Source organism: Anomalospiza imberbis, chromosome 3 (genome assembly GCF_031753505.1).
Source record: "Anomalospiza imberbis isolate Cuckoo-Finch-1a 21T00152 chromosome 3, ASM3175350v1, whole genome shotgun sequence".
Taxonomy (NCBI): Eukaryota; Metazoa; Chordata; class Aves; order Passeriformes; family Viduidae; genus Anomalospiza; species Anomalospiza imberbis.
In genome coordinates this window covers 74,047,782-74,060,014 of record NC_089683.1, presented here as the reverse complement: position 1 = coordinate 74,060,014, position 12,233 = coordinate 74,047,782, and the positions used below count along the sequence as shown (strand labels likewise).

Here is a 12,233-nt window from a genome sequence, read left to right as displayed (position 1 = left end):
TATTCTAAATGTGTACTATAATACCCTTTACTTTTAGCATGATTCCTCTTTTTAAAGATGACAGTATTTAAACCTAGCAACATGTTATTTTAAGATCCGCAGTTTAGCAAGAGCAAAATCTGCCTCCCAGACTCAGCTGCCTGCCTTCTTTCCCAAATACTTTGTTCTGAAGGAGCTGATGGCAGTGATAAATGTAAGAGAGTGAGAGCTCTGCAGTTATTGTCAGCAAGTTAGCTTTATGGCTTGGGGATTAGACCTTTGATGTCTTATCGAGTTTCTGCCCTGCGTGAATCAGTTGCTTACTTGATTTAAATTATAAAAAGAAATGCTCTGTTGTGATATTGTCTCATACTGTGTCTTCGTCATTTGAGATGCCTCTGTGTTCTTTAGTTCCCCAGGAAGAGAAGGCAACCAGCCATATGGAGAGTGGCCAGTTGCCTGCCGATCATGATAGGCACTAAATAGAGTTGCATAGAAATTCAGATATAGGAAAGCCCTATTTAGCTGAGCCTTTCTGTTCCCACAAAGGGAGGTTGTTCCCTACAAGTCTGCAATGCAACATCCAGCACTCTTTCACTTTAGCTTTTGAGGGGGTCCCTCTATTCCTTTAATAAACGATTTCCTTTGCACAGAGGTAAGTGCTTCTTATGAAGTTTTCTTTTTTGACGTCCCTCAGTGAAATTGCAGCTGGAGTGCTGCTTCAGCATGTGGTTCAGGGAGAGCAAAGGTGAGCATAGGAAAGGAAGTCCCCCTTTCATGATTCCAGGAAAAATGATACCTTACACTGGAAATGACCATCTAGAAGCTCATTTTCAGAGTTTTGCATGTCCTGTGTACTGGAGATTTCTGGAATTTGTGACAGAGGTTTAACCTAAAGCTTATTTTTTTGAGTTATAGGTCATTGCCTTTAATTTTATTGGTTTAAGCTACCTCAGACACTTTAAATGGTGTGTACTGATATTTTTTAATCCTAAACCAAATCTCTCAAATATAGAAATGTTGATCTCACTTAGATTTTATTTGCATTTTAAAATAGCTTTTCAATATTTTGGAAGCCAAAGTAGTTTTCAAACAAGCGGCCTTTAAACAACACTAAGAAGTAAAACTTGTCTATTTTCCCAAGTTGTTGCTGAGGTTATGAAAGATACTAGCCAAACAGATTAGCTGTGTCTCAAGAAACTGGCTAACAGGATGGTTGTGCTAGCCCACTTGTATTCTGAAAGCTGGGTCAGTACTTATGAAAAGCTTAAGTAAACTAGAGGATAATTCAATACATAGACAATGCATCCCACTGTTTCTCTGTTTATTTTCTCTCTGTGTGACTTCTGGCAACTGAGAAGAAACTCTATAAATGACAGCGACCCGCCAAAGAAAAGATTATGAATAACAATACCACAGGAATGAAGGGCATGAAGTTACCACTGACTTGGGACAAATGCAGAGCATTGGACACATGACACAGCCAGCAACTAGTGGATTGTAGTAGGTGCAGAATAGAATACCTTCAGATTAGAAACCCTTTCAATTTGAGTTTCAACTTAAATTTATGCTAGTTTGTCCTGTCTCTAGTAACCAAAGGTCTTTATATCTGTAGGTTTTTGACTCTGTTGAACCTGTATACTTTGCTGGTAATACTCTGAAACCAAGAGAAGTGATGCCACTGGACACTGACAAAATGAAAAGGCTGAGCTCTCTCTTACAGTTACGTGTACATACAGATGGTGCTAGCTTGTTTTAAGCACTGTACAAGTTTGTCATGCTTTCTATCCCAATCTAACATTCAATTTACAGGCAATGCAAACCATACATTTCAATACTGTTTAACATTTTGGATGCTGCAAAATGAAAAAAAAACCCAGCTGTTTATGTTAAAGTGAAGTTAAAAATAACTATAATAAAAAATCACAGGAAGATTTTTCTTACCACTGAAAAGTTAGGTAACCTGTTTTTTGGAAGAAAATAAAAGGTTACAGATAATTTGCCCTTAAATGTGTTAGCTGTTTTCTTCTAAAGTGAATACACTAGGATGTTTACAAAAATAAGTGGTTTCATGAAATATGAAGGAGTCCTCATCTTGGAAATGAATGAATGTAGTCAGATAAAGTATGTTTTAGGGTTGCTTATAGTATTTATCATGTCTTGAAAATTAAGACCATTATTTTATTTTAGTTGTATGGGGTCAGTGCCAAAACATTTTTCATACATTGTTTCTGATGCTCAGATTTTGCAGCTTCTGGCGTGACTCATTTGAAATGAGTGCTTTGTGCTTGAAAAGACTAATATAGAAGCATTCAAATGAATCAGGGAAAGGTCCTTCTGAAAGGGTGATTCACTATGGCTGAGTGCTACTCAATTGGAGCCCAAGTCTGCTTCTGTTGGTGTCTGTATATTTACATTACGAGGAATGGAACCAGATCCTAGAATTAAGCTACTGAAGAGAATAGCCCTTCAAGAGGTATGGTTTATCTACCTTTGAGTTTCTTTTTAAGACATAGAGAGGAAAAAAGAGTAGATTTGGACTTCTTGTTCTTGTAACATTTTCTGGCATTCATGTGTTCATGCTTTCTTGAAAGCAAGAGAGAATGTATGTCATGGTTTGCTTTAGTTTCAGCCTAATCCTTCTTAGTTTACATGGTCGCACAACTGAGATATTCTGCCTTTTTTAGTAATTTGTGAAGCAGCAGTAAAAAGAAATGATGGATGTGCTGACATTGCTGACATTTACCCCCCCTCCCCAATCCCTCCATCAATACAGCAAAGGAGAGGTCACTTAAAAAAAACCCACCTGTTAAAGCAATAAACATTTAAAAAATAACATGCCAAAGCAAAACATATCAATCAAAGCATAACCCTGTTTAATAATTTTCTGTGCTGGTTGTTACAAGAGGAGACTGTAGTTTTGACAATGAGGTTCCAAAAGTTTTACTGCACTCCAAGCACTGAGGGAGTAAATTACAACACTGTTCTAATTGATATGCAGGTAACTTGGAACTGACTTTGAGTACTAATACTGGGTGATAAAAAAAAAAGCAACAAAAAAAACCCAACAAAAAAACCAACAAACACCACCACAAAACAAAAAACAAAACCCAACAAACCCAAACTCCAACTTCCCACTCAGTGAAATTGCATATTCTAGCTGTTTATTTCAACCATCCTGGATAAATTTTGTAGGGAAAGAGACTATACATCAGTTATATATGAAAAGTTTCATGAAATATAATGAAGCAAAGGTAGTGGTGGTGGGGGGTGTCTGTGCAAAGGTTTAACATGGCCCTTTTCAAGAAAACAGTGTCTCAGCAGGTATTAGAGACAGTTTTGCCTCCTGCATGCCCCCGCAAATGCGCAACCTACAGGAGACCTTTGATAAAGTTATTTTTGAAACCTAGATTCTACCTCTGTTTCAGTTGTGTGAAACCTGGGACTTTGAGAGTTTTTGAGAGTTTGTTCTGCTTTGTTTTTTTTTGACACTATGGGATAGGTTATTCTCATTACAGGAGAGCTAGTTTATCAGACTCTCCAGCTCATAAGGTAGAAGGGATGATTAGGACATGATCTGTCTTTTCCAGGGCAGGTGAAGCTTATCCTAAAGCTGCCAATTTCTACTTTTTGTAGTCTACACAATTAGTTCCACACTATGACACCATGATCATGGCTTGCTGCCCTGGAGAGTGCTGCACTCTTGTGGCTGGGTCACTAAATTTTGCAAAAACAGGGATAATGAACTCTAAAGAACAAATATTCATTTTTTCTCAAGTTTGAGATAACTTCATTGAAATCAGTAATCTGCTCACTTGTCTGATAGGGGAATATAATGGGAACATTCTGATGCACACCAAGAACCCTTGAGAAGAGACAGAAACGTTTTGATGAGATTCTTTGTTGTAAGTGCAAATGGCCTTGCCTGCTGTAATAGCAAGCATGGGCATGTTCTGGCTCACCAGTATCCTGTCTGATTAGTCTCAGAATTGCAGAATGGGTCAGGTTGGAAGGGACCACAGTGGGTCATCTGGTCCAGCCTTGCTGTTCAAGCAGGGTTCTCTTAGAGTGCTCTGCACAGGATTGCATCCAGATGCTTCTCAAATATCTCCAATGAAGGAGACTCCACAACCTCTCTGGACAATCTGTTCCACTTCTCAGTCCCCCACACCGTGAAGTTCCTCCTTATGTTCAGGTGGAGCTTTCTGTACATTACTTTCTGCCCATTTCCTCTTGTCCTATTGCTTGACACCCACCTTTATGTATTTATACACATTATTGAGGTCTCCTTGCAGTAATTTTTTCTTAAGGCTGCACAGGCCCAATGTGCGATGGCTTTTGTGTAAATTCCTCCATGCAAGTTTAACCTTAATGGTGATGTCCTGTATGTTTGTAAACAAAAGGAGGTCATAATTTCAAGTACACAATTCTGGGTTTGTCATGGAACAGTCATTAAGGACTGTTTTGCTTCAGTGGGACAGCACAAGATGAACAAATCTGTTTAAGATTGGTTGAGTACAGCAGTTATACAGAGCAGGTATATTGAAGGTATCTTCTGGTACTGTCCTTAATAACAGGGATAAGGAGAACTTAAGTTTTCCATCCATTTCAGTGCTAGGGCTGAATGCTTTCCCATGGCATTGGAATGAGAGTAGAGTTTGTTCTGTAAATTTACTTTAGAATCATAGAATATGAGTTGGAAGGGACCCATGAAGATCACCTTCTGCTTCGTTCCTTGGGAGAATAAAGAAATAAACATTGAAAAATTAGTGGTGTTTCAGTGAAGCAGACTGAGACAGACTAGCTGATTGGAATGTTCTCTAGGGCAGAGTGTAGCATGGATATTTAAACATCATTGCCTTTTTCTAAAATACACATGGGAATATGACTTTACAGATTATAACTTGCATATGTATGCAGATACACACACACATGCACGCACACACACACATGTGTTGTTGTTGCCTAGCTCATTTTTCCATTTTAGACAAGCCCAGAGGGAACAAAATATTCTTTGCTTGGAGATTTCTACATCTGCCTGTCAGGCATCTATCAGAAAGAAACAGCATGACTGCATAAATCACTGTAAATCAGCACATTTTTCACCAGCACAAAGCTCTCAGCATAGAGCCACTTTAGAGTGCACTGCTCCATAGTTTGTTTGCAGACCTCCCATGCCAGCAGCAGGGAAGTCAGACCATTATATTCAACATCTCACAGTAACCAGATACAGAATAAAGAAATTGCCTTTCAAAACTGTAGTCTTCAGTATGCTTTTCCAAGTGAATCAGTGATGTCTAGAATCCATCTTCTCTCTTCTGCTTGTTTTTCAGGCCCTTTTGGCCTTCAGCCCTCCAAGATGAGGTGTTACTCTGTTGTTTTACGACCAATCTTGAACTGTATTTTAGATTCTGAAAGTAGCATTCACTTGGTCAAAGGGAAAAGGCAAATCTGTATATCAGTTATAAGGGGTCCACAAAAAAAACCACAAACAAACAAACAAACAAACAAACAAAAAAGCAAACAAACAAACAAAAAAAAACCCCCTGCTATTAATGTGCTTAAATACCTAGTGTCAGTGGAGGATATATAGGTCCAGTCAAAACTGAAGGAATCTGTAAATTGCAGAAAGAGTAGTTAAAAACCTCTGATGAGCTATCCAAATTCATGGAATTCAATGTCTGTTTTTTTCATAGTCCACAGACTCCAAGCTGGTGTTACAGAAAAGAATGAAGGCTTCTATCCACAGACAGAAAAAGTGGTTTCCTGGTCTTCAGCTTTATTAAGAAAACTTATATTAGGGCAAATTAAAAATAATTTAGCATGGTTATGAGTTATGTTTTATGTACAGCCTGTTTGTGTTGAGGAGGTCTCCACAGGACTGCAAGTATTAGAGATAAGCATGCCCAAATTTAAGGGAAAAAAAAAAAGGGGGGGGGAAACAGTCCTGCCTTGCTCAGATTAATCAAACAGTGGCATCAAACAAAAGAAAATCCACAGCTGTGCACTATATTATGAAATGTAGAGTAAAGCATTTCCCATTACTGTTTAAGAGGCTTTGAGCCAGAGTCAATAATTAATCTTTACGCCTCAGCTTAAGTGCGTCTGTTGTCAGCTTTTCTTCCAGTGCAGAGAGATGCTGGTGCTCCCCATGGCCAGACTAAAACACTGCTCTTGACTCTTCTGCTTTCTTGGGCTGGCAGTTCTGCTTGCAGGTGTATCCAGTTGTTGGCTCTCTAGCCAAGCACCATTTTTCTCACCTTATACTTTGTCATCTGCTAAGAAGCAAGGAGAGTTTCTCTGAACTACAAAGGGTGGGGGTAACAGATCTGTGCACCAGAAATGCAAAGGTGTGCATGTGACTCAGTTTTATCTGAAGACCTTTTCTGCCCTTGCAATGATGTAGCTGCAGGCTGTAGACCAGAGGGAATGGCACTGAAGCCCTGTGTAAGAGTGAGCATAAGGTAAAGATATTTGTAAGGTAAAGATATGTGTTAGACCACAGCAGTGAGCAAGGTTATATATGCATAATATTTTGATAAATAGTTTAATAGCACAATAAGGAAACCATCATTATCCTATTCTTAAGGTACCGGAAAAACTTTCTCATTGACTGCAAGAAAGAAGAAATAAGCATCTTGACTGTCCGTAGCCCAGATGTGGCACCAGTGACAAAAACAAAGGGGAAAGATAGAGCAGAAAACAGCGAAAAACAGAGCAGAAATATTTTCCTCCAGTTTAAGCAAGGTTTCATGTGTCTACTACTTCATACTCTGAACTTCAGTAACAGATGAAAGATCACTGGGATCATCAGTGATATATTTCATCCAGCATTAAGATTCTTTGAGGTGTGAGACAGTGAAGGAAAATGCTGGAATTCCATAATGCCAGAAATATATGACAGTAAATGATATTTCAGAAATGCTAATACCTGTCAAATGGGTACACATATCTAATAATTTTAATGATTCGCTTTTATTAATGAGGTAAACCTAAAATCAAACATTTTTCTGCTATGGCCCCATTTTCATTCTTTCTTTTCAGAAATACTTCATGAGAATTTAAAGCAATGCCTAGTACAGAATAGTAAGTCCTTTGGAAGCTGGGTCTTGTCAGATATAGTGCTTTGGAAAGGCTGAAATGAATGATACTGAAATGTAAAGGAGAAGATAAGTTACAGCGATTCCAGCTGAGTTGTGCCTCTTAATGTGTGGAACAATTTTTAGTTGAAACCAGTTTTTTGAAACATGACTAGGCTGGTTTCTGTGTCATCAGGGCAAGAACACTTCTCAGTTAAAAGTGTTTTGCTTTTTAATAGGGTTTAACCATAATTGTCCACTTTCTGCTGGTTGTTCAAAATAATTCCATCTCAGGTTGGTCAGCTATTGTTGGCCTAATTTCAGTCATTACCAGTATTCAACAGAAATGCTGCTTTAAGCTTGTCTTTCAGTGAATCACATGTTTGTACAATAACACACTTGTTTGTTAAATGAATTCAAAGACAGAAATAGATGGACCAGTACTGAGAGTGAGTCACATTCTGGTCTGTATTGGAACATTTTTCTCTCTCTTTAAACTATTTTAATTAAAATCCATCCTGTCCTATAGGACAAAAGCTTTGTCCTATTTTAATCAAAAGGACTATTTTCATAGGAAAGCAGAGCTCTAAGTTGTGCACTAATGTGATCCCATCTTTTTTGTCACTGACTATGCTTGTTCTTGTTTGCACGAGTAGCAAATATTATGAGAAATTCCATAGCCCTTTCTTGTTTCAGCATTAGTTTCTGATGTGTTCATCAATTCCTTTGGCTATGTGAGCAAGTAGTACTGATTTTGATTTGTACCATCCTATACTGCTGTAGTAAAGATGACAATGAAGTATTTTCCAAATGTCAATCACATACTTTCGGTATGTTTTTTTTCCAAATACATTTTCTAGTCTCTCTTTCATGCTGCTTGCCTTTTTGTCCTTCCTGCTCTTAAATCCCTCAGTTACACTAGGCTGGTGGAAATTGTTTAAATGTACAACCCAAATTCTCCAATGAGGTTTGGCTAACCGATAATCTATTCAAGTTGTTTTGTCTTCATCCTCTGCTTTTGCAGGTTGCTTGAATATCCTTCAACCCTTAATTTGCCCTAATCTCCTCTAAGGCTTTGAAATAATAAAATACTTAAATAAAACTCTTTGGATAAATGCCCTTTAAAATACAGCTTTATCTGTGAACTATTATACTCTCAAGGGAGTGGATTTTGTTCCTCAGACAATTAAGGGGATTTTCTGTCCACAGTGTTACTGTCAGTTATACCCATCTTAACTCCTGCAACAGTTCAAAACAGAACAAATGAGGAAACTCTGGGGAAAAAAATGGTACAGGGGCTAGACTGCTGCTGTGTGTGATTTTCTTCTGGTGCCTGGGTTCAGTCCTCTGATCTGCTCTGTGGGTCACAAAGCTTTACTGTGCTTTTGAAAACTAGTTCTCTTCTCAACGGGGATGTTGCTGAGGATAAGTTAAGGGTGGAAAAGTGCGTAGCCATTACATAAGACTACAGAAGGGTAGTCTTCTACACACAGAAAGGCTGTATTCCTTACTTCACAGAATAGAAAGAGGGAAATCACTTGACTTGCCATCACCAATCCTCAGGGGAAGTCGGAGGCAAAGCAGAGGACTGGATCAATTTTTGTTTGCCAGGGGACCCATGGGGTCCATTTTTCATTCAGAAATCCTTTTTATAGTCATAGGCAGGCCTAATCTCAGAATCCTGCAGATGCTTCCCAGGCAAGAAAGGGAAGCTAGGATGACCTCACAGGGCTCCCACAGTGCAGCTCATCAGGGCACCCAGGCAAGCCCTGGAGACCAACATGGTTTGGAGGTTGTTCAGAGCCATGGATGTCTATCTTCACTGTTACTCATTGTGCAGGTGAAGGGATATGACTTCAGTTGCTCTCCCTTCCCACTCAGCTCACCTAATTATTAATTTCTGCCAGCAAGAAGGAGCTGCAAAATAACACCGACATGGGGAGCAAGGAAAATCTGTCCTCCACTTCTGGAACTCTGTGACTAGATTCCTTGGAGAATAATTTGGGGTTTGTGTGTAATTTGTGAGTAATTTGCTTCTGAAGTTAATTATTCCTAAAAGTGAAAGATTGCTCAAAAATGTTGGGAAAAGGAAGCTTTCCTTTTTATCTTACTGTGCCACTAAAATATAAAAATTCTGGTAAAAGTCCAACCGTATGACTACTATTTCAAAATGATACCTTTGAGATCATCTCTCCATTTTCATGCAGACTGTATTTCCTCACATTAAATGATAGGAAATGGAAATAGACCACAGTTTTAAGTATGAGGATTATGGAGATTTAGAACTCTCTTTATATATTTATTATGTGTAATAAAATGCAGGGGAACTATACATAGCAAATTTTTTTTAAATTTTTAATCCCAGATACTCCTCTTTGTTCTCTCTTTTTTTTTTTTTCCTTGAAATTTTCCTCTTCCTAATTTCATTTCTTATATGAAGTTCAAAATTTTCTCTGCTTGAGGTTTGTAATGGTGAATTAGAACCAATGAAAACAGGGCTTTAGCTGGATACAGATCTTTTCTTGGGCACCTCATGATGCTTAGGACAATGATTACCTTCTGGTAGCTGTATGTCTTGCTTAGTTTTGTGCTCATTCAGAAGAAGCATAAAGAGAAAAATTCATCTGAGTACTTACTGAGTTCACCTTCTCCCTAGTCTCAGCTTTTCAAGAGCTCAGAAGATGAAGTATTACCTTTGTTTTTATCTGCCTTTGTTTTTGGCTGGCATTTAGCGGCATCAGATCTGATTAGGTTTTTTTTTGGCAGCGCATTTCAGGGTGAGAAGCTCCTTCTTTTTACAGTGCTGAGGATGATGCCAAACTCATCAGCCTTGTTGTCTTGGCATTGGAGGGATGAACAGTTAGGTCGGGTTCAGTGTACTTTGTGTCAAAACTAGAAAGAGACACATTGATATCCACAATGAGAATATTTATGTTAAAAATCCTACTTGGGTCTTAGAACAGACTTTTCGGCTTGTCATTGTAGAATAATTAATACATATCTAATAAAATAGACAAGCATCCATTGCTGTCTCATTTTTGTTGTGAAGAATGTTTCTTCAATCACCATTTTCACTCCAAAAACTCCAAGTTACTGTTTTGAGGTTCATAATGGTTGAAAGGGATTCAGAGGCTTCCTAGTTATGATACTGGATTTAGTGTTTGTTATGGAGATGTTGCAATCACTGCCATTTCACAGCAGCAGTGGAAAGACCCCAGATATAATGAATCAGCTCATATGTGAATACCCAAAAAGGGCAGAACTTTCTTTTCAGTTTTGGGTAATATTTGTATGTCTTTGCTGGGGAAGGAGACCACAGAGCAGTTTTCACATGGGAATAGCATTCCTACAACATTTTTTTTTTTTTCTTAGTTTTTGAGAGTGGACCAAGACAAAGACAGAGAATGCAGCCTGGACTGTGCAGGTTCCCCTCAGAAATCACTCTGTGCATCTGATGGAAGAACTTTTCTGTCCCGGTGTGAGTTTCAACGAGCAAAATGCAAAGACCCTCAGCTGGAAATAGCCTACCGAGGCAACTGCAAAGGTGAGAAAATCAAAGTTTCCCTTGACCACAATGAAAAATAATAGACCCTAAAATAGTGTTTGAAACGTCTGTGAATTTAAAACCAGGAGTGCTGGGCTTGAAGAATTTTCTAAAAGCAAATGGGTTGAAATCAATCCTGTTATTTCTATAACAATATTCTATCTAAAGAGAATTAATTTTGAGCCTTCATCAAAATTGTGACTCCCAAATCAACCTATTTTTCATTAAGTTACTACTAAGGAAATTGCATGGCCAGGTCCTTGTTCAGAAGGACCATATCACTGGCAGGTTCAGAGAAACCCTTACAATAGTTATCTTGCAAGGTTTCCGGTCTAGTACAATTTGGTATTTTGTGTTTGAGATGGTCAATTTAAATCTTGTATTTCCTAACTGCAATCACATAGTGTGGCAAGGGTGGTGGTGGTAGGGTGAGTTGAGTGAGAAAAAGTGAAAACAAAAAAAAATGCATATGCATAGACCCCTCATAGGCCATTCCTGCCTATGTCATCCACTCCTTACTTCTGATCTCTGTTTAGAGAATTTTGGTGACAAGCAGCCAAACATGATATCCGCAGTTAAATCTTTTAACTTTTAGAGTAGCATGGTGGTAGACAATGCACCTTCCTTACTGAAGTGTAGGGTGGTTCCCAACACAGCGATCTTTCTAGAAGAAATCTAAGAATAATATGTAAGAATAGCAGTGGTCATAAAGATTTACTTTTCCCTCTGTCCTAAAGAGAGTGGCAGGGAGTGGAGGTAGGGGCGGGGGAAAGAAAACCGCAGGGACCACACCAATTCAACCTGTAGGAGGCAATTTTCTACATCATCTCTCTCCATTAGCTCCTGCAAACCTCTGAAGCATCAAGACTGCTTCAAAGAGACATTCTGTCTCATCTTCTGCCTGGATGAAACAGTATCCTCATTCTTCAGCCCCTTCATAGTAAGCCATTGTACTACGTGATGGATCTATTTACTTTGGTGAGCAAGGATAACATAATGAAGCTACCTGAGCCAAAGCTTTTGTTACACTCATGAACGACAGAGACAATTATTGTGCACTTGGTACTTGGTATTTGTTCATTTTAGACATTGGAGCTTTATGGAAATTAGTTTTGAGTGGTTTTCTTTATTGTTTTTTATACCATATTGAAAAAGTAATCTGCAAGAAGTTTTCTTCATTAAGATGAGAATATTGCTCTGCTGAAGATTTCCTCATTGATGCTGTCCAATTTTTCTGCAGTCAATAGCTGTAATTTGGAGAAGTACTCATTTGCTGTTTATTTATTAATGCATACTGTAGAATTGTAGAATTGGAATTAGACACCTTGGTCACCTTAAATATTGCTGGTACACAGCATGTTTTCTTCAATCAAATGTTTTTTCCTTTGATTGGTAATAGGCAGATATTTGCCAATAATGCACTTAGTCAGTATCAGCAAGAGACAAGTGCTCTTTTAGTTTTACATTTTCATAGTATTTCTTATTCAGTAAAACAGTCTTAAATTTTGAAGTGACCAGTGTCTTTATTCCTACTTATGGTTGTGATCATCAGAAATATTTCAAGCTGTAAAAACAAGTTTTAAAGAAGAAAAAGATGATTCATTGGCCTAGCTGCAGTTTCAGTTTTAGCA

At 38.2% G+C, this 12,233-nt stretch overlaps 1 protein-coding gene across 3 annotated transcripts in view; it reads left to right on the top strand.

The window, feature by feature from the left end:
- SMOC2 (SPARC related modular calcium binding 2) overlaps positions 1-12,233 on the top strand; it is a 139,751-nt gene that overhangs the window by 34,696 nt on the left and 92,822 nt on the right. For all 3 annotated transcript variants that reach the window (XM_068185149.1, XM_068185148.1, XM_068185150.1), the window contains exon 2: positions 10,431-10,602. In XM_068185149.1, coding sequence (XP_068041250.1) covers positions 10,431-10,602 — 172 coding nt within the window. The remainder of the gene's footprint in view (positions 1-10,430; positions 10,603-12,233) is intronic.